At 34.1% G+C, this 19,942-nt stretch overlaps 1 protein-coding gene across 1 annotated transcript in view; it reads left to right on the forward strand.

Moving 5' to 3' along the window:
- The window catches only part of AK9 (adenylate kinase 9), a 55,648-nt gene that overhangs the window by 5,488 nt on the left and 30,218 nt on the right, over positions 1-19,942 (forward strand). The window contains exons 6-17 of the mRNA XM_014964480.1: positions 229-405; positions 1,118-1,243; positions 2,962-3,036; positions 4,416-4,514; positions 6,270-6,409; positions 6,535-6,715; positions 7,121-7,265; positions 10,696-10,829; positions 11,491-11,647; positions 13,407-13,524; positions 13,950-14,014; positions 19,347-19,448. Of these exons, the coding sequence (XP_014819966.1) occupies positions 229-405; positions 1,118-1,243; positions 2,962-3,036; positions 4,416-4,514; positions 6,270-6,409; positions 6,535-6,715; positions 7,121-7,265; positions 10,696-10,829; positions 11,491-11,647; positions 13,407-13,524; positions 13,950-14,014; positions 19,347-19,448 (1,519 nt within the window). The remainder of the gene's footprint in view (positions 1-228; positions 406-1,117; positions 1,244-2,961; positions 3,037-4,415; positions 4,515-6,269; positions 6,410-6,534; positions 6,716-7,120; positions 7,266-10,695; positions 10,830-11,490; positions 11,648-13,406; positions 13,525-13,949; positions 14,015-19,346; positions 19,449-19,942) is intronic.

Raw genomic sequence — 19,942 nt, forward strand, 5'->3', positions numbered from 1 at the left:
CCTGATATAGAATGTGAAATGCTGGTGGGCAAAAACTATGCAAGTCTTTGTTTAATACTTGCTGCTTTTGAAAATTTTGTGTCTGTTCATAACATTATTGGATAACTGGTTTATGAATCCAAATATTTACCAAACAAATTCCTATTCCCCATTCTGCAGTTTCAGGAAAGTAGTATTATTATAGCAATAAAATAAATACATTATTTCCTTGTAATTACTCCTTATTAGTGTTCAGACCATGACTTATGCCAAAGAATATCAGGACAAAGGCAACACCCTGATTCAGGGCAGGTATATCAGAGGAGCCAGTGGGATCCTAACATTATTGAAAAGCATAAGAAAGAGAAAGATCAGCATGAAGAAGAGGATGAAGAAGAAGAAGATGAAGAGCAGGAAGAAGAAGAGGTAAATATTGCTGATTTCTAAATAATGCAAAGTATTATAATGTACTCTAGACAAAGCAAAACAAATTCCAATATTCTAAAATATTACCATACTACATTATGAATTATTTTTGCTGAACTCTAATCTTAATTTAGTTTCTGTTCTGCTTTAAGAGATGTGGGATAATAATTAAATGGTAGGTTTAAATGACAGGTAATTGTGATTATCGTATAGCCTAACCTGGATTCAGTTTCTAACTCAGAAGTCACTGAACAGTTTCTTGCTGTGAGTTAAAAAGGTGTATCAGGATAACGATGACTCTATATTGTCTGTTTCTTGGTCTAAGCAAATAAGAGTTCTTAATTTTTGTTTATTGTAGCAAGTTTTACTAGTATTTGCACCATACTTGTTTGTTTCCTGGTTTTGGTGTCAGACTACTACAAAAGGATTTTCTTTTTTTTTTTTTCATGAAGGTATTAATTTTGAATTCAGGTTGAATTGTTCTGGTTTATAATTCTGGCCAGAGACTTACCAATGCAAGTTCTAGGCACATTCCTCTCAATTTGCAGAAACTGCACTTCATCAAGATAGGATCAGTGTCAGCAATCACTGAGCTAATTCTCATTGCAATACCCTGGAAAGCTACTTTATTTACCTTTGAGTAAAGACAAAAATTAGTTTAGTAAATTTGTTTATTTCTGTATCTTGATGTATTTAACTTTTTATTCTGCAGACTGCAGAAGATCCACTTAAGATGTCAAAATTTTTGCATCAATTAGTGCAGAGGCCTGAAGATATTCTTGAAAATGCTGAGGAAAGAATTGGAATGTATAAGGATATAATGCTTCATCCTTTAGAAGTAAGAAAAAGCAAAATGTTATGATTATGCATAACAAAATATTGTTTAAAATATCTTGCACTATTTTTTTTTTTTTTCTTTTTTACTCTGAGGTTTATTGTATGGAGGTGGGCACAAGGCATGCTACAACATATCCCCAAGATTTGAAATTTATGCTGAAATCAATGGTACAAAGTTGTCATCTGCAGGTGTTGTTTCTACTCTGTAGCCAAGATAAAGTAATCCACTTTGGGTTTTAAAAGTGAACCCATACCTGCCACCACAGACACTTCCTTAAACTAGGAAGTGAAGTACTTAAAGAGCCCAGTGTACCATCACTATTACCAGAGTCTGTTCCAGCATGCAATCCCGTAAAAATCTGCTCTTTGCATCCATTGCCTTCCACTACAATAAATTCCCTTCCTCTCCAGCTTCATTGCTTGCAGATTTATATACCAAATAATTAGCCCATCAGTTTGCTTTATTTAATTTCTGCAGCTGCACGTTTTTTTCTTTCCTTGTTGTGTTCAGGAAAATTGGATTTACTATGTCTATCCCCCCAAAAAACCCAAACCAACCAAACCAAAAAAAACCCAAAAAAACCTTCAAAAAAACACCCAGGTCCAAAGCAATAATTTGTTCTTTTTTCTTTTTTTAATCTCTTGGTATGAGCAACTGGAAAAGCCTCATATTTGCTGCAAACTTGACAATTACTTTTTATTTATGCCCTTCAAATTCCCTGTGGATCAAATAAACCTATAGATAAAATTGTGTAAAACTCATATAATGTTCTTTGCTAGAATAACAAGTTTGTTATTGCTGTGAAGGGGAAAGCAGAAACTGTCATATCATTAATCATTATACAATCTCACATGGATTTCTCTTAAATAAACTAATGGAAACTTGCTTAGATTAAATTACTTTAGAATGTACAGCAAACTTCCAACACTTTGAACAGTAGTTGTTAGGTCTTACTTAGGTTTCATTAATGATAAATATATTGGTGAACATACTTAGTGGTCCGCTAATACATTAAAAGAATATAGCAGCCTATCATTGGCCCAGGTAGAGGTTCAGATGATGAAAATAAAAAAAATTTACAAAGCTTATGAGATGTGCAGTTTGCACTGTACTGGGATAGGTAGATAGAAAGAACTTTGGAGAACAGACTTTGATTTCTTGATAAGTTGTTAGGATGAAATTGAGTAGAAATAAATGTGAAATTATTACGGTTAGGGAGGAAACCTAATGTACAACAACAACACGAAATAGTTGGCCACACCAAGGTACTGCAGACAATCTGCAATCTGTGGGATTTTAGTTAGCCATAAACTGAGTCAATAAATGTGTTGCTATTGTACAAAAGCAAATATTATGAATGTATTAATATAAATATAAAAACCTTGTCACTGTTTTCCAGCAGAGAATTAAGGTAGTTAGACAATTAGAAGACATTCCTGTATCTAGATACTTTGTAGCTGTCTTGCATTTTAGCTACGGTATCTAATCTTTTTTTTCTGAACCTATTGTAACTCCAGTTTTGGAATTCTCTCTGTATTTATCCATCACCAAATTAAAGTTTCTCTCCGGAAGACTTTACAAGTCACCAGTAAAATGAATCTTAGTTTTGCTGAAGTCCACAGGAGTCCAGCCTTTGATACGTATAGGAACAGGATAAGCCTCGATGTCATTATCTGGTTAACTACTCAGTTGACGTGTATGTCTTTGTTCTTAAACAGGATTTGATGGCTGAACACGATTCCCAGTATCTTATTGAACTGGATGGAAATCAGCAACCAGATGATCTCTTTGTCGTAAGCTACGCACCAACTTAGTTAACCCTCACTAGAGAATAATTTCTCAATTCTGTGGATTATTTTCTTTATTAAGGTGTTGGCAAAATTTTAAACTGATTTAATTACTATTAGAAAACATGACCTTTGCAATGCTTGCTTTTGTTGCTCTATTAAAACAATTGTAAGATTCACTGCACAGCCCCCAGGCTTGCATATACGTTACATATTTTCAAGGAGGCTACAAACTCTTGTAGTATATCCATCTGGTTTTAGCCCTTTATTTTGTTCATTAGTGTAAAATATCATTATTAACATTAGAACTTAAAACATTTTCAGTACTATGTACTTACAGAATTGACTTATTTTGTGCTGATGTCTAAAATAATGGCAGATTTTTTATTAACTTTGCTATTGTCTTACAGTGTAATAGAAGACACTTCATTCTTTTAACAATTCTCAGAGCTTGTGTCTAGATTTTTAGCTCATAACATGGCAACTCATTCTCCCTCTTAAAAAACTGCAATGATGAAATTTGAATGTAAATAATCTTACCCCCTGCATCAGAAATAAGAGTTGCTTCAAATCAGAACCCAAACTATAAGGTTGAAAATGAAGTGAGAGGTTGTCTTTGACAATGTGGGAAGTGAGCTGCTCCTGCATTTTCCCCTCTGTTGTTAGAAACAAATTGAGTCAATTACAATACGTATTATTTCAATTTATGCTTAACTTTACTACCAAGAGTAGTCCTGTGGGAAAAAAAAAAAAAACCAATTAATTTTGCAGAGTTGGAACATAAAATTTCCTCATTTATACTGTTTGTGAACATTGCAACAGAAGATTTATAGTAAAGGCAAACAAGTTGTGTAATGATTCCAACCATTTTACCTATAAGTAAGGCGAAACTAGTCCAAACATGACAAAATTTGCTTTTTCATTTAAAGAACACTTGCATACAAGTAAGATTACATTCAGGAAATATTTCAATTAAATTTAATATAATCTGATTCTCATTGGCAGACATCTGGTTCACATATCTTTTTAAATAAATTACCCAAAGCTGTATTACTTCTGAGTGTGCATAATCTCATCTCCTAAAGAGGTTTTCCTCATTTTCAGATTGGAGCTTTTCTGAATATTTCCACTGCTTTGTGGGAAAGAATTCTTCACAGTCTATTCCTTTAGAAGGCTTGGGATTCACAACATAATGAGGCTGTGGTTCAGCATTTTGCACTGCCACGTAGCTTGTTAAAACTAGGCCCAAGCTAGAAACTGGGCCTCAGTGTATATGTAGCCATTATATAAATAATGCGTTACAATTTCAGAAATACTTTGGGGGTCCTTTCAGATCACAAAAGTACTTCTGATTAGTACTAGGTCAAGAATTATTTTCTCTTCAGTCAGTGGTAGTTCGACTTCAATCTCTGGGTGTTCGAAATGGAGCTCCCGTAACTAGACTTCAAAGTCAGCAAGAAGAAATGCTGGAGGGACTGGAAAATGTAAGTATGCTTTTCTAAAATGTGATTGACTTTAATAATTATTTAAAAAAAAATTATTTTCTGCTGTAAGCTTATAACATCTTTGTTTCAAGCAACCAGATTGTTTAACCATGCAATAAGGGCATTTTTTGAGCCTTGATCTTCTAGAATGTGATTTTACAATAACTCTGGGACTGAAATCCACTTAAAACAGCATGAAAAGAAAAAAGTCCGCCATTAAAAAAAATAATTAGGTGATTATAATAAAATTTTGAACAAAATGTTTGTTTTAGCAGTGAAGGAAGAATGAATTCCTTCCAAGAAAATAAAGAAACTTTAGCCAAAGAATAACAACCTCAACAGCTGACTCTTAGCTCAGTCTTCAGTCTTTTCCTGAATGAGAAACAACATGCTAATACCAATTTAGCAACATCCTGCATAGCTGAAATCACATACATTGTATTTTCTGTAATTAATTAGAACATGACAAGTTAGTGCTGATTTTTTCTGAATCATGACAACTGTAATTTGTGTCCCTTAAAACTGAGAAACAGAAGTCTTTGCATAAATGTCTTTGCCTATATTCACTTGCACTCATCTTTCCTGTTTCTTAAACAAAACTTTGAATATATAAGTGGAACTGTAAATGGGAGACCCCTCTATACATTTTCAGAGAAACATCTATATTTATTACTTAGTCTGTGTGTTTGTCTGTGTATAAGCTTTTAGCATCCACAGTATTTGGGGCAAGGAATTCTGCTGCTTCCCTTTGTGTTGCACCTGCCATCTTTTAGCTCAGTGTCCTCCAGTTGTTGATATGCAAAAGTCAGTAAATAGTTGTATTCTCTGTATCTGCCCTTTAATAGGGCATATTAATCTGCTCATGATTTCAGACTTCTGTCCTGTTCTTACACAGCTGTCTTTTTTCCTGGTCTGAAGAGTTCCAGTCTGATCTTATTTCTTCTTACATGAAAAATTTTTTGTGTGATTGATCAGTCATATTACCTTTTTCTGAAATTTTTCCAATTCTAATGAGTACTTTTTGATATTAGGGTGGCAGAATGCACATAGCATTAAAAATGATGGCACGATTTATACAATAAAATAAAACTTTATCTTCTGTTCTCTCTTTGCTAAACATTCTGAATATACAGGTCAGTTTTCTGACTGCTCTTGGGCATTGACCAGATGTTTTTCTGGATGCATGTATTATAATTCCAAGATCTATTCCTGAGTAGTGACAGTCAGTGACAACTCATCATTTTCTGAGAAAAACTGCTATTTTAATGCCTGGCTTCTTAGATTCAGCTCTTCACAGCTAGCACTTGTTTGTACTTTTCTGAATAATTTAGAGTCACCATAAAATTTAGGATTCACTCACTATTCACCTTCTGTAAAAGGTCTAATAAACTTATTAGCATCACATGACATTTCTGCATGCCTGAAAGAGATATTTTGGCCTTGCTATTCCCCCACATGATACCCCATTGTACCTCTTTATCATTTTAAATTTCTGAAAATAATAAATGAAGCCTACAGAAACTATTTCAAGTACTATTCTTATTAAATAAAATTGAAAAAGTAAATATTTTCTCCTTAAGATTGTCCTACGATTCAAAAATACGTAAATTTAAAAAAATATTCTAAAAAGCATGATGTGGGTTTCTTTTTTGGTTTGCTTATTTTCAAAAAAATATTTTTAAAAGGGCTAGAAACAAGGCATATGTAGCTTCAGACAAAAATTACATGTGCTGTTATTGCTGTTTTAATAAACAGGATGAACTTTTCCGGGTTCTGTCATCTTGCGCACTAATTGCACGCAGATATCAATGGCGTAGAAGCAGGTGGGGCCAAGCATGTCCTGTGGCTCTAAAGGAAGGTGATATTGTAATGGGAAACCCAGACTTAGCTGTCAGGTTAGCAGAATTTAACACCTTTTATATTTATTTCTATTTATTTATTACTATTATATATATATATATCTGTATATATATATTTATATAAAACTGCTTTTATCTGTTAGCTTCTCTTCTGTTTTAAGTTTTCTAGGTAAAATGTACATACTGTCATCCCCAGAGGCATTGAAAGCATTTATGTTGAATCCACGGCCTTACCTATTACCACCAATGCCACTTCCTCCTTGTAAAGTACTAGTATTTGGTCCTCCTTTCTCTGGAAGAACAACTATTTGTAACCTAATTGCACACAAATATAAAGGAAAGGTAGGTTTATAAATGTTTTGCATAACGAGGGTATCAGCTGAGGCTTGGGAATCAGTTAAGCACATTCTGTTGTGTTATTAACATGCACATTACAGAGGAGAGACAGTAATTTAGTGGAATTCATTTATATAAAAGTAGCTAAATTTCAAAAATATTTTTATTTATGTGTCAATTATTTGTCTTAGCACAATAATATTATTAATAACTTTTGTATCTAAAGTAATGAAATGTAAATGAAAATTAGAAATCATTTTTTCCACAAGTTAAAACTCCTGCACTTGAATAATATGTCAATTTTTCTGACATTTGCCAGGCTTTTTCAAATTTATTTCATTAAATAGAAGTTGGATCAGATGCTGTATTTCTCTTCTGTGATTTTTTTATTTTTTCAAATAATTTCCCTAGGTTCTTGATATTGCCAAACTCATTCAACCCCATATGGAAGAATTAAGAGAAGAAAACATTGAGCGAGTGCGAAGGGATACAGTAGAAGGGGCTATAACAGCAGTAAAAAATAGGTTGGAATTAGAAAAACAGTCTGGTGAATCAGGTGAATAAGGTGTTTTGCGGTCTTTGAAGCTATCTTATTTGCTTTAGATTATTTAACTGAAGTAATTGCTGTCACTTCAACTTATAAAATGCTACAGAAGTTGTTACAGTTGTGCATTTAATATAAAATAAAAGATCATGCAGTGAAGGGTAGAATCATGTATATATATAGAATCAGGTATATATGAGTAGAATTCGGTATTTTTATATTATATATAAATCCTCTGAAATTGAGGGCCATATGAAGGAAGCAGTTTTCTGAGCTATTTTTGAAAGAAGAAATTGGTTCTGACTGGTACTGGTTGGAAACTTTCCATTTGAAAGACTTTCTGACAAGTTAAATCTCTGCAAAATTGGAATTTTTCTTCAAGAAAGCAGTTTGTCGGCTAGGCTGCTACAAACCCATAATCTACAGATTTTCCACTTTGGAGCAGCCTTCCAAGTACCCTGTCTCAGATGGCACATTCACAAGACTCTCCAGCTCTGGTCACGTAGACTTCTTAAGCTGCCCGGGTTTTTGCAGTTTGATGAATTCAGAAAATATTTTGAAAAGGTGAAAATAATATGTTCTTTTAATATCTGTTAAGCAAAATTTGGGTTTTCTTTTTGCAGGAAATTTTGTGGGTTTTTTCAAAATTATTTCTTTTCTATTGAATTGGAACTACCCTTGCCAGGTTCCTCTAGTTGTGGTTCAATTTTGCCTTATTCAGCTTAGCAAGGAATCACTGTATTTGATTTACTTATGTTAGATACACATCTGGCAAGAAGTCAGTATATTCCTCTGGTGCTGCAAGACATAGAAGCTGACAGCGATACAAAAAAACCATTGGTATTACAGTAAGAATAATGTTGAACTATGACACCAAAATTAAAAGCATTAAACAGTGTTATGTTCCAGAGTCCTGGCTATGTAAATACTTTTGAGGACAGGTGCGTGAAATCATATTAGGATTATGAGAACTTAACTGCTGTTTAATAACCTTGGAGAGCTCAAGCAATTTTATTGCAAACAGAGCCACAAACAGGTGAAGGATGTAAATTGTTACAACGTAACAAAGCTTCAGAGGGGGAAATTAAATATTTTTGGAAGCTTGAATCTAGATTTAGAGGTAACTATCCCAGAAAGTATTTTCTATTCCTAACAGAATTTTTTTAGTTAATTACCTAGTAAATTCTGCCTTTTGAGAAAATTACAGAGAATCACTAAAAATTGTGCAAAAGGCTTAATATCAGTTTCATTAGGTAAATGAAGCCCTGACTTTCCTGAGTGCTCCCAAGTCCAGTTCAGGGATAGGCAGTGATGCTACGAAACTTCACTGAAGCCCTCAGAATTTCTGTCTACTGCCAGAGTGGGTGAGGAGATTGAAGCAGCTGGTGCTTAGGACTCAATATCCATGTCATGCATGGAGGACTTTCAGGTTAGCTGTATTGTGATCTCATGGGCTGAACACTTAATTGTTTCAGCATAGTAAATGTGCAGCTGGAAGGAATCAATTAGCTTGCATGTTTCAATACTGCTTTGCTATGTGTACCAAAGCATGGGAAGGATCAGGAGATTCACTTAAAAAATACTCTTCTGATTCAAACTGAAAAGTTAACATATACACACTCAGAGCGTCCAGTCTGTGAATGTGCTTAGATGACATCCAGCTCAAACAGAACCACATTGTTCTGTTTTGGGAGAGAAACAGGGGAGGGTAGTAAATATGTTGAACTGAAGAAGTGTTCAGGACTTGTGTATTTTTTAACTCTTTTCTGGCTTTTGTCATACTTCTGATCTTTTCTTTCAAAGGGAGAAACAGACATATAAAAACTGGTACTGCTAGAGAGCCGTTTGTTTCTGACAGGCTGATGGGTACTAGTCTTGCCTTCACTAGGGCTGGAAAGTGCTTGTGATTCCCAGGAGGTGTGTTGGGGGATTCCACAGATTGGGAGACTGCAGATGAAGAGCGGGCTGACATGGAGCTGGCTTAGTCAGATGGATTTTGTGGTGAAGTATTTGTAGAAAAGGGGTTTTTACTGATCTAGTTTTCTGTGAAATTAGTGTGATTTCAAAACTATAGGAGACTTGCGAGCACATAGTAGTGTCAAGAAGCAGATAATACTAAAGAAACCACTAAAACTAGAGAGGGAATAAACTGGGAAGAGGGGAGTACAATAAAATCTGCAATTATCCAAGAAGGTAAAAAGTAAACCTTACCTATTTTAAACATGCCTTTCCATGCCTTCAGTGTGCCTTGCAAAATAAAAAGTGAAAGATTTTTTTTCCTCATTTACACTTGTAAGACTATTTTAAAATTTTTCCTTGTTGCTGAAACTGTTGTTTTGAGAAACCTAAAATAAAATGGCTAATTTTGTCATTGAAGGATATCAACCAATTAATGCCGTGTTAGCGCCCAGGCTAAAAACCTCACACTGACCTTTTTTGGCACTAAGCATGTATTTTGATGAAAAGTTTGGTATTTTCACTTACATATCTTTTTATAGCATAAGATTTTTTCAGAATTTTTTAGTAGACAAGGAGAATAGGTGTTAATTTGCACACAAACAACAAAAAAAAAAGTGAAGAGAGAACCTGAATTCAGAAGTGGGAGTTTTTGCTGCTTGAATTGAGTTTTTTTGCAGAACGGAAAGACTTAGTAAGATATTGTACCTTTCCCAGAGAGCTTGTAACTTGGCAAAAATAACTTGATAATGTGTAAGTTTGTACATGCAAAAAAGAATCAACACAATCAGTGAGAAATCTTGGCATAATTACAGAAAGTAAATATGGCATTTTTTCCAATAGTAGATATTGTATTTGCATAAAACAGTCCTTTACCAAATTTTATCTAATTAGTATATAAGCTGTGAAATAACTCTGAGTGTTCCTTAATTTTTTTTTAAACAATTCCAGTCTGTTGTGTCAGCAATTAATAGCAAAATATGGATCGAATATGAAAGTTTTATGCATCTTAGGGAATTCAGGATTCTTGATTGTTGACAATATACTGTCTGGATGTATGATTTGCATTGGTTTTTAAATTAATCTGGACAAGCGTTTGATTTAGGAATCAAAGAGAAATCAAATCAAACTCAACTCTTGGGTGCTGCAGGTGCCTGATTGTTCGAGTACACAAAAGTAATTCCATTCATATTGAAATAATATTTCACTTAGTGATGGAAAGCACTGTACAGTTAAAAAGGCGGGGTTTTTTTTAAATGAGAGAATAAAATAAGATCTTAAAACTTTATGAAATACCCTCTAGAACTGCATTCAGAAGAACTGGTATTTGATTCTTTCTCAGTATGATTGGGTAACATTGCTTAAAATGACTGCTGCACTGTAATTATGAATTGGCTGGATCTAATTGCCTAGCAGTTATTCCTTACCAGAGGAAATCAGTATTTCGGAACTTTGTGAAGTACATTAAAAATATCTATATTGTTAGGAATGTCAGAGATAACTGCTGACCACCCAGAAGTTCAAGCAATGGTAGAAGAAGCCGTAAAAAGTGCATCAGTCTCTGAAGTTACACTGTCACCTGAAACATATGCTGAAGTACTGGAGAGAGCTATTGCAGAGGTAAAACAAGTACTATATGGCAAAGCATTTTTTTCTAAGAGCAACCTGTAATAGTCTATACATTATCGATGTATGTTCTATATTTTTCCATTTGAAAGATCAGTTTAGTTTATATCACATAGTCTGATACACAGGATTGAGGAGAGACTGAGCAAGATCATGAAAGACAAGGACTACTACATACATATATATAAAAATTATTTCTGTTACGGAAAATACCTGGGCTACAAATTGTTAAAGGCTGGGAGAATTAGCTGAGGAAAGTATCACTGTATGCTTGCCCTATTCTTATACTCTTAGTCACTATTAAAGAGCTCAACACCAGATACAAGTGTTTGAAAATAGTTGTATATGAAGGTTTATCCAAGAATCTTGAATTTTTTAAGATTTTTTCACTGGTTTGTAACTATTGAAACTGGAATCTAAATTCTTTATAAGCAACCTTAAAAAACTGCTGGCACATTAAGCTCTTTTTGTTTAAAATGTTTTTATTTCCTTCAGGCATATAAAGTTATAAATGTCTTTTTTTTTAATTGACCTGAAATGACAATAGCAAAAAATAATGACATTTAGAAAATCATTTTGTATTGTGCAGTCTTTTTTAACAGCTTACAGACTATCCTAGTCATTTTATGTTACTGAACCTGACATTTTATAACAGCTTATGAAGAACAACAAAGACAGGTTTCCTGGTGCTCCAGCAAAAGGAGGATGGGTAGTGGATAATTACCCTCTGTCAGTAGATCACTGGTCAGCTTTATCAGGAAAAGGACTTTTACCTGACACTGTTGTCTGTCTGAAGGATACAGAAAAAAATGGTTAGTAAATATCCACTAACAAAACTTAATTTTTTTTTTCTGTGTTGATATCCATATATAAAGCACACTTATATGAAAAACTAGTAGTTATGTACCCTTTATAAAGTTTCAGGGGTCTAGAGAAGGAAGAATCCAGTGAATCAAAATGGGTAGCCCAAATTACTTACAATTTGAATTAAGGGAATTACACAGAATTGAAAACAAGAATGCGTTACAAAAGCAGTAAAGAAAATTCCTCCTATTTATAATCCTATTTAAAATTACCTTTTATTTACAATCAGCAGTAAATACCACTGGACTCTAGCAGTTTCAGACTTTTGTATTCTGTATCTTGCTGGCCACCAGCTTGCAATGGGGCTCTCAGTCCAATTTCCCTGCCTGCGCATTGATTTCCCCACTTGCAAAATAGCCAATAGATACGAACAATAGATATGAGAAAAGGAGAGGAGAAATACCTGTATGCAGGTGTATTCTGTTCCCCATCCTGGGGCAAAAAAAGTTGACCAACTTCTTATCCAGATTGGTACAATTGCTCAGTACTCATGAATTCAGAGGAAGGGATTTTTACTTTATTGTTTCAAGCAGGAAGGAAAATTAGTACCAGGCATGAAAAATTGAACAGATTCATACACTGCTAAAAGGTTTGCCTGCCATAGCATGTCTTAATGGATTGTGCCTCTTGATTCAAACCACAGTTTTCATTGGCCCGTAGCAAGGTTTCATCATTACCTGTTCAACCTAGTACATTATCAAAAGGTCTTTCAGTAGTAGGAACTTCCCTTCAAGTAAGGAATGATGGGTTTATTCATACTTAGTTCAAGACCACTCAGTAGCTGCCCCATACTAGAATCAGTCCAGAGAGCTTTAGATATCTAACTTTATCTCAGTTTTAAAATTAGATAAAAATACATTTTATGTCAGTTGATGATAGTGATCATGTGAGATACGGGAGGAACAAGTATGACTAAAGTGAAGTGAAAGAGACAAGATCATAATATCTGCTATAAAGTTTGCCTAAAACTGCCACTTTTTGCTTATGGATATGTTTCCTTCAATCTAGCTGTTTTGTTTCATTTTGTTATTTTTTATTTTTATTTTCATTTAGGCAATTGTGTTTACTATTTATTTGATTCCCACTGATTTCTGTTGCTTAAATAATAATGCAGTTGTGGAGTATAAACTTTCACAGAATTTTGAGTCATTTCTTTGTAAGCTGTTCCCTGAACTAGACTAAACTAGCATAACTCCACTAATGGAAATAGATTTCAGCCACACAACCGTATATCATAAATGTATTTGTCAAAGGTAATAAGGCAGTGGAGTTCCTAGTAGGAACAGCATATTCTTCATTTCTGTCAACCAGCTGTAGTTGTATAGGTATGTATATTCTTTATATTTTTATTTTAATCTTTTTTAGTTTGTTTCTTCATAGTTTTCTTCATGCATATAAAAACAAAATAACCAGAGTAACGCATGATATACAGAAATATAAGACAAATTCTTTCAGTGTTCTCTCCCCTCCATCATAACCTTCCCATATCCCAGACCCAGTTTATTAGGTGCTTGAAATTGAAAACAAAGCTCTAAAACCTTAGAAAGCAACAGTATAATAACATTTCAGTGGTATATGTGCTTTTTCTTGGCTTTAAAAAGTAGGAGGAAAGTTGTCTATGATGTATTAATTAATTTTCCTAACTCAAATAACTTCAGTTTTATACAGATGCATAGAACTCATTACTGTTGTGCAATTGTACTGCAGGAGCCTGTATACTACACAGAACATACTTAGCAAATAAGGATGAAATTAATTCTAAGATTTTGAAAAGACTAACAGATGAAGCATTAGAAAAGAAAGAAGAAGAGGAAGAGGAAGCAAGGTAAAATATTCCAAATGTCTGAATGTATAAAACAAGCACAAGAAAATTCTAGCCTTACTTTGAGTTAAAAGTATCGGTGCATTTATCAACACAAATGTACTAAAAAAGTACACTAGTTGTGATGTATAGGAAATTATGTGTTAACTTTGGGGAATATCTCATTTAGATCAGTAAGTATGATAGCAGAAGATTCTCTTGCTAAATGCATTTTCATTAGCCTTTCATTAGTCCAGCCTTTTGATGCAATGAGACAATAACATTTTACATGATAAAACATATTTGATTTTTATTTTGTACAACTCAAATTATATTTCAATTCCCAACGTTATATTTCCACATCTTTACTTTACATTTACGTTACATATCTGCAACTTGCTTCAGTAGTATTTATATAAGTCTTAAGATTAATAATATTTTACTTACAGAAGAAAAATGCAAGAAATACTGACATCAGAGGAAGAGCAATCTCTACAGGCTGCTGAGGAAAGAGGTAAGAGTGTGTATCATTTGACTTCTATGTTACCTAATTATGTGTTTCAAATAATTTAGCAATTTGAGTTTTATGCAGATTTTATAGTTTTTATTTCCATTTTTACATTCAGCATCTAGAAAAATGATTTTATATTACTATCTTTGCTTCCTTCACTGATTCAGGCACTCATTTCTATGTATCATTCTTAATGGATGCTACAGAACAGAGATGTGTATTAAATCAGCCAGTACAGTTATGGTTTTCAATAAATCCAAAGGACAGGACTCTCTATCTCCTCTAGAAAGTTTTCTAAGTGGGTTATTAACTGTATTGAAACTTCCTACTCATGAAAAATCTGTATCCCCTCGCAAGTTAGAAAATGTTGTTGGAACTTAGCCAACAGCTGATAAGAAAATCACAAAACTGTCTGATTTTCTGTTCTTCCTCCAAGAAGCTCAGCCTGAAGCAATTAAAGCGGATTGGAAATTATTTTAGGAGTGGCTGCCTTTCAACATGTATTAAAAATTGCTGAATCTTATAGCAACATACATTGTAAGTTGCTGAATCCAGTAGCTCGATAGAGGTGAGAAGGCAGCAGCTCCATGTCCCCAGACCCATGCAGTTATGTATCTGAGCACGTATTCCCATTTCCTCTTTCATCCTCTTCTTACTCTTTTATCCATGCTTGTTCCTCCCAATGATCCCTCCTTCTCCTTGCCTTTGGTCCTTCTCAAAAATGCCGCATAATATTAGAAGCCTCTCACAATCCTAAACTGCTTTTCCTGGCATCCCTTAATGAATCTCATACCCTGTAGGGAGTAATCCCTCTCAGCCAGGGACAGCCTCTCTGGTTGATCTCACACCCAGACAATGCCTTCATCATCCTCTTGTAATGACCCTGAGGGTAGCCAAGACAAGGTTATGTTTGTTCTGATTAGCTTACTGGGGTTCCTCCACCTGTCATTGTTCCTCCCCTCCTTTATGCTTATGGAGATTAGCCTTTAATATCATAACCTAACAACATAAAAAATAACAGAATTATGAGTATTAAATGAGGTTTGCCCTCTAATAAAAATGTTAACACGACATTTGGGGTAAAGACTTTCTTACTTCGCTTCTTTATGTATTGACAGAACCACATATTATTTTTGTTTAGCCACTCTTTATTTCCTGCAAAGATCCTACTTTGATATCAGAATTGTGCTACGCTTTGCTTCCAGCAATGAAAATATAATTGCCCTGAGCAAGACTGAATAATCTGTCACAAATAGACTGGATTTTTGCACTTCAGACAATTATGTCAGTTGGGTTGAGGTTTAGCATTAGTTCCAGTTATTTTCAATGTTTTTAAATCTCAACAGTCAAAAAGGTTGCAGGGTTGTACTTTCCTCTTTACCTTCTATAATCACTGCCTACTTTCTTAGAAGAATGTCACTGTGTCGCTGTGTGATTTGGATCTGTGGTCAAGATGAAATACCAAACACGGGTATCTGCCTCTACATTAACAACCAAGCTGTGTACTTTGTTTTCTTTCTCTGCTATGGGATTTCAAGGTTTCTCCATCATAGCCTAAATTATCAGATAAGGCCTGGAGCTGAAATTAAAAATTGAAGTGCATGAATTCTCACTTTTTTTTCCTCTCAACAGCAGAAGCCTAGACTGCCATTACTGTCTTCCTTTCAAACATAACATACTGCTTTCTGTAGAAAAATATTATGACCAATCTTAAGATCTGTATTGTCAATATGTCTCTCATACGCTTTCTTTCATTAGCCAGTCTGGCATATATTTTACTTACATATAACCAGGGCTAAAGGTAGTATAAGACAGAATATGATAACATGCTTTTAATTTATTTAGGTAACATTTCACCTACTCTGAAAATATACTCCAGCTTTGTAGGGTTCTTTAAATTGCATATAAACTTTTAAAAAGTTCTATATTTATAGTTTCTAATAAAACACATAGCTCTTCTCCAAAGTGAACGAGTTCTATAATATTAGATATAAAGGGTTCTACACAGATACTTTATTATCTCTGTCTCAAACAACAAATTTCATCTTAGTTTTGAATATCTAACTCATTTTGATCTGATTACATCAAAACAACAATTATTAATGATAGAAGTAATAATATCGTATACACACTTGTGCTCTTAACACGTGGTAAGTCCTTGTTCAGAGCAAATCATGTTTTCTTACGCCTACGTTTGATTTCAATAATCAAATACTGACTCACCAAAACACTTCAGTCATGCTGCTCTAAGCCTGATATCTGTTTTATTTCGCATGTAGTGCCATCAGCACATTGACTGCAGCTTTTCTCCCATGTGACATGTCTTTACAAAAATATAACTGGATTATATGTTCACAGTTTGGGTTTTTTTTTATATAGCAGTTACGGTATAAAAATGAAAACTCAAAAAAATACTCCGGCGCCCCAATCATGCTCTGTTGACGTCTCATATTAATAAATGTGCATTTGAATAATTGCAGTTTATGTAACCTCAGTGGGACACTAAAATAACTGGGATTGCTTCAGGACCGTACACATTCAGATTCATAACATCGTTTGTGTTTAAAAGGAAAAAATGGTTCCAGTAATGAGCAAGGTACTTACATGTGTCTTAATGAGAGTGAAAGTAAATGGAGAAGGAGACTTCGGGTAAATTTAACAAATTTATTTAAGGGAGTTAGAAAGTTCAACACTGAAAATGTCTCTTGAAAGTACACAGAACAATTTATGTTGTAAATCTTGCTTATCATCTCTAGATGAAAATTATAGCCCCACGTCTTTTTTCATGTGCTTTGACGCAATAGTTCTGAGCTTGAATTATTTTCAGGAATTTCTTACCGTATTTAAGCATTTTTGCAGCAGCTTTGCATGAGTATGGATTTTTTTATACTAGGAGACAGTTATATGACTTCATGAGAATATATTTCAGGCATCATAGAAGAGTTATACAGCTTCAGGTAGATCTGTGGGTTCATTCCAATCTTCCTGAGGTAAAACTTGGCATATTTCTTTCTTGCCATGTTTCAGTGATAAAATATAGGATTGATCTCGTCCACTGAAGCAAACAGTTGTCATGGTTTAAGGCTTTTTTTTCTGTACTTTATTTGTCAGCCCTGTTTTCCTGCCAGAGATTACCCCCTTCCTGAAGCAGACTCAACTGGAACGTGCATTTGCCTGTGCCTCAGTCCCTGTAGCTCCGTTCATACAGACCCATCTTCACTGATGCCTCTTCTGCTACTTTTGCTATTTGGGCAGAAGCTCTTGCAAGAAATCACCGAGTAGCTGGAGCTGATAATTCCAGCTGTCACCTCCCATGCTTGTCCTTTACAGCTGTTAATATCTATATTTGTTATAAACTCTGTAATACTGATCCCAGCCCCCCTTTCTCATATTACAGATGGAGGGTTGAATCAATACCCATCTCTAGCTTTTATGTTATCTTCTTGCTTTTTTATTTTTTATCATTGTGTTAAATTCAGTAAGGTATTTTAAACAGTAACAAAAAATAAATATAATAATAATTAAACCTGTACATGTTAGGACATTTCCTCTTTAGTCTTTGAAGATAAATGCTTTTTAAAATCAATTGTAATTATAACATTTACCAGGCAGCTGATGTGTGTTCAGTCCTACAGCCTCTAAATATATTTCCTTTGTTTTTCTTGGCTGGCTTGCATCCTGATTTGTTTTTTATCTACCTCTAACTGGAGGATTTTCAGTGAGAGACTTTGAACAAGGACAGTTTATTAATCTACAGACAAGGGGTAGCAAATTACTTATAACACAAACTTCAAAGCAAGCTGTAGTGATAATACCTTCACAGTTTGTTCAGTCTTTGAGCAAAGTTGCATGATCTTCAAAGCCACTTTCTGCCCTCCTTCATAAGCCAGATATGACAATTAAATTTTAATACCTGCAATCACAGCATTTTAGGCAGAGAAATTTCAAAATTTGAAACAGAAAGGTTATAAAGTTTCTCAGTTAGATCCGAAATACCTTAAGTTCTTAAATTCTTTTAGTCTGTCATTCAGAGAAACAAAGGCTAAAGGGAATTGGTTTAGTACAGCTATGCATTCCTTTGCAGGAAAAAAAAAAAGAACAAAAACCTATGATTAGAGCCAGCAGCCTCTCTGAAATCTCTTGTCACTTTCTGAACGTCTGTAAGAAAAAAGACATCTTCTTAATTTACTTTGTTTAATATCTGTGCGTCTGTCTTCATTGACCCTCTCCAGCACTAGTCTTGTAAATGAAATCTCTGAAGTGTTTAGACACACTGTAAAAATTCAGACAAGTTTCTGTGCCACAGCTATTTCCCTTGAAGTTTCTAGGACTGTCTGTAATTAAGTTATGTTTGCATGTGAGAATTTGTATGTTGACAGCCTTAACAAAGTGTCTTCCGTTTTGCACATACTTTTCTGCATGTCACTTTCCACTTTGTGTATATTATGGACTCTTGATTTATTTATTACAGACCGTCAAAACTCATTTTGCTTGACTGCATTCCTGCATATAACAAAAAGAAATAAAGGACTAGAATAAGTGAAGAATTTTCTCAATTTGACACATGCTATAGGTTGTGTTTTTTTGTCTGCTAACCATATAAGAAGATGCTTGTTTATGAGATAAAGTTTCCTGATTCTGCATAAATCAAAAATTCAATGTTTCCAACATGTTTTTCATGATGTTTGTGGTTTCTTTGCCAAAAACAAGAGATGTACATGAAAAAAAAATGCTGTGATTTTGGATTTTAGAATAGATTGTTGTTTAATATGATTTGAGTTTTGGGTAATCATAATGTGTTCAGATGTACTAGTGGTGTTTTATTACTCTAACAATGGTCCAAGGTCATAAGCAAAAAAAGGCTTATAGGAAAAAGTTTTATTCTTTATTGAACAACTAATACAGTTAGAAACATAGACCAACCTTCAGATGTACAAGCCTTTCTTCAAGTCAGAAGCACTTCTGCTAAATAGGAGCTGTTCTGTAGAACACAAATTGTGCTCTTTTGCAAGGTCTTAGTTTTGAGTATAGTTTGAGCACAGGACACATAGATTATAATGAATGAAAAATATTCTTAAAAGTACTGAAATAAAGTACTTCTCCATTTTATTCACAGTCATGTGGCATCTGATAGATGGTCTGCCTTTCCCCTCGGATCAGGTTGCTGATCTTAAAATGTTTTGGGCAGTGAGCATTAAAGTAACTAACTCCTTATTTGCAGGTCATCAAATATAAGTGTTGCAGTGTGATCCTAAAATATCTTTATTTCTATAGTGCCTCCATCACCCCTCAATGGGTTTGTTAAAGTTACTAATGGTTTTATTTTTGCCAACAGAATTTGAGGACAATGATGAGCAGCTTCCACCTGAAACTGAACAAATACCCGAGGAACAGTCCAGTGACTCTGCAGGTTATGAAGAAGAATCTGAACCTACAGGTTGGCCTTTTAGCACATATAATCTCTCTTACTTGCTAGCATGTCTTTTCCACAATATTTCTATATTGCAGAATATTTTTATATTATATTTTACTATATTTGAAAATTGGCTGTAAATATCATTCCTTACCTTAACTTTTTTTCTTTCAAAGAAGTTTATAATTGAACAGTCAGGTTCATCTTATTTAAACACTTATAAGAGCAATTAAAGGCATGTTGTCATTTCCTGTTAATAATAATGCACAGGTATTTGCATTTTGAGAAACAACAAAACAACAAAATCCCACTATTGTCTCTACTGCTTAAATACCAAATTAGTGAATATGCACAGAGATCAGTAGAAATAACAAATAAAGTGAGTGTTTCTGAAATCCTAGGTTTACACAGCATCTTGTATTCATAAATCCATGAGCACTCTCTACAGGATGAAGTGATAAGCAAGGGAAATCAGAGCAAAAAAACTAGAACATCAGTCTCATGAATGTGACACCCCC

Source organism: Calidris pugnax, unplaced genomic scaffold (assembly GCF_001431845.1).
Source record: "Calidris pugnax isolate Ruff unplaced genomic scaffold, ASM143184v1 scaffold219, whole genome shotgun sequence".
Classification (NCBI taxonomy): domain Eukaryota; kingdom Metazoa; phylum Chordata; class Aves; order Charadriiformes; family Scolopacidae; genus Calidris; species Calidris pugnax.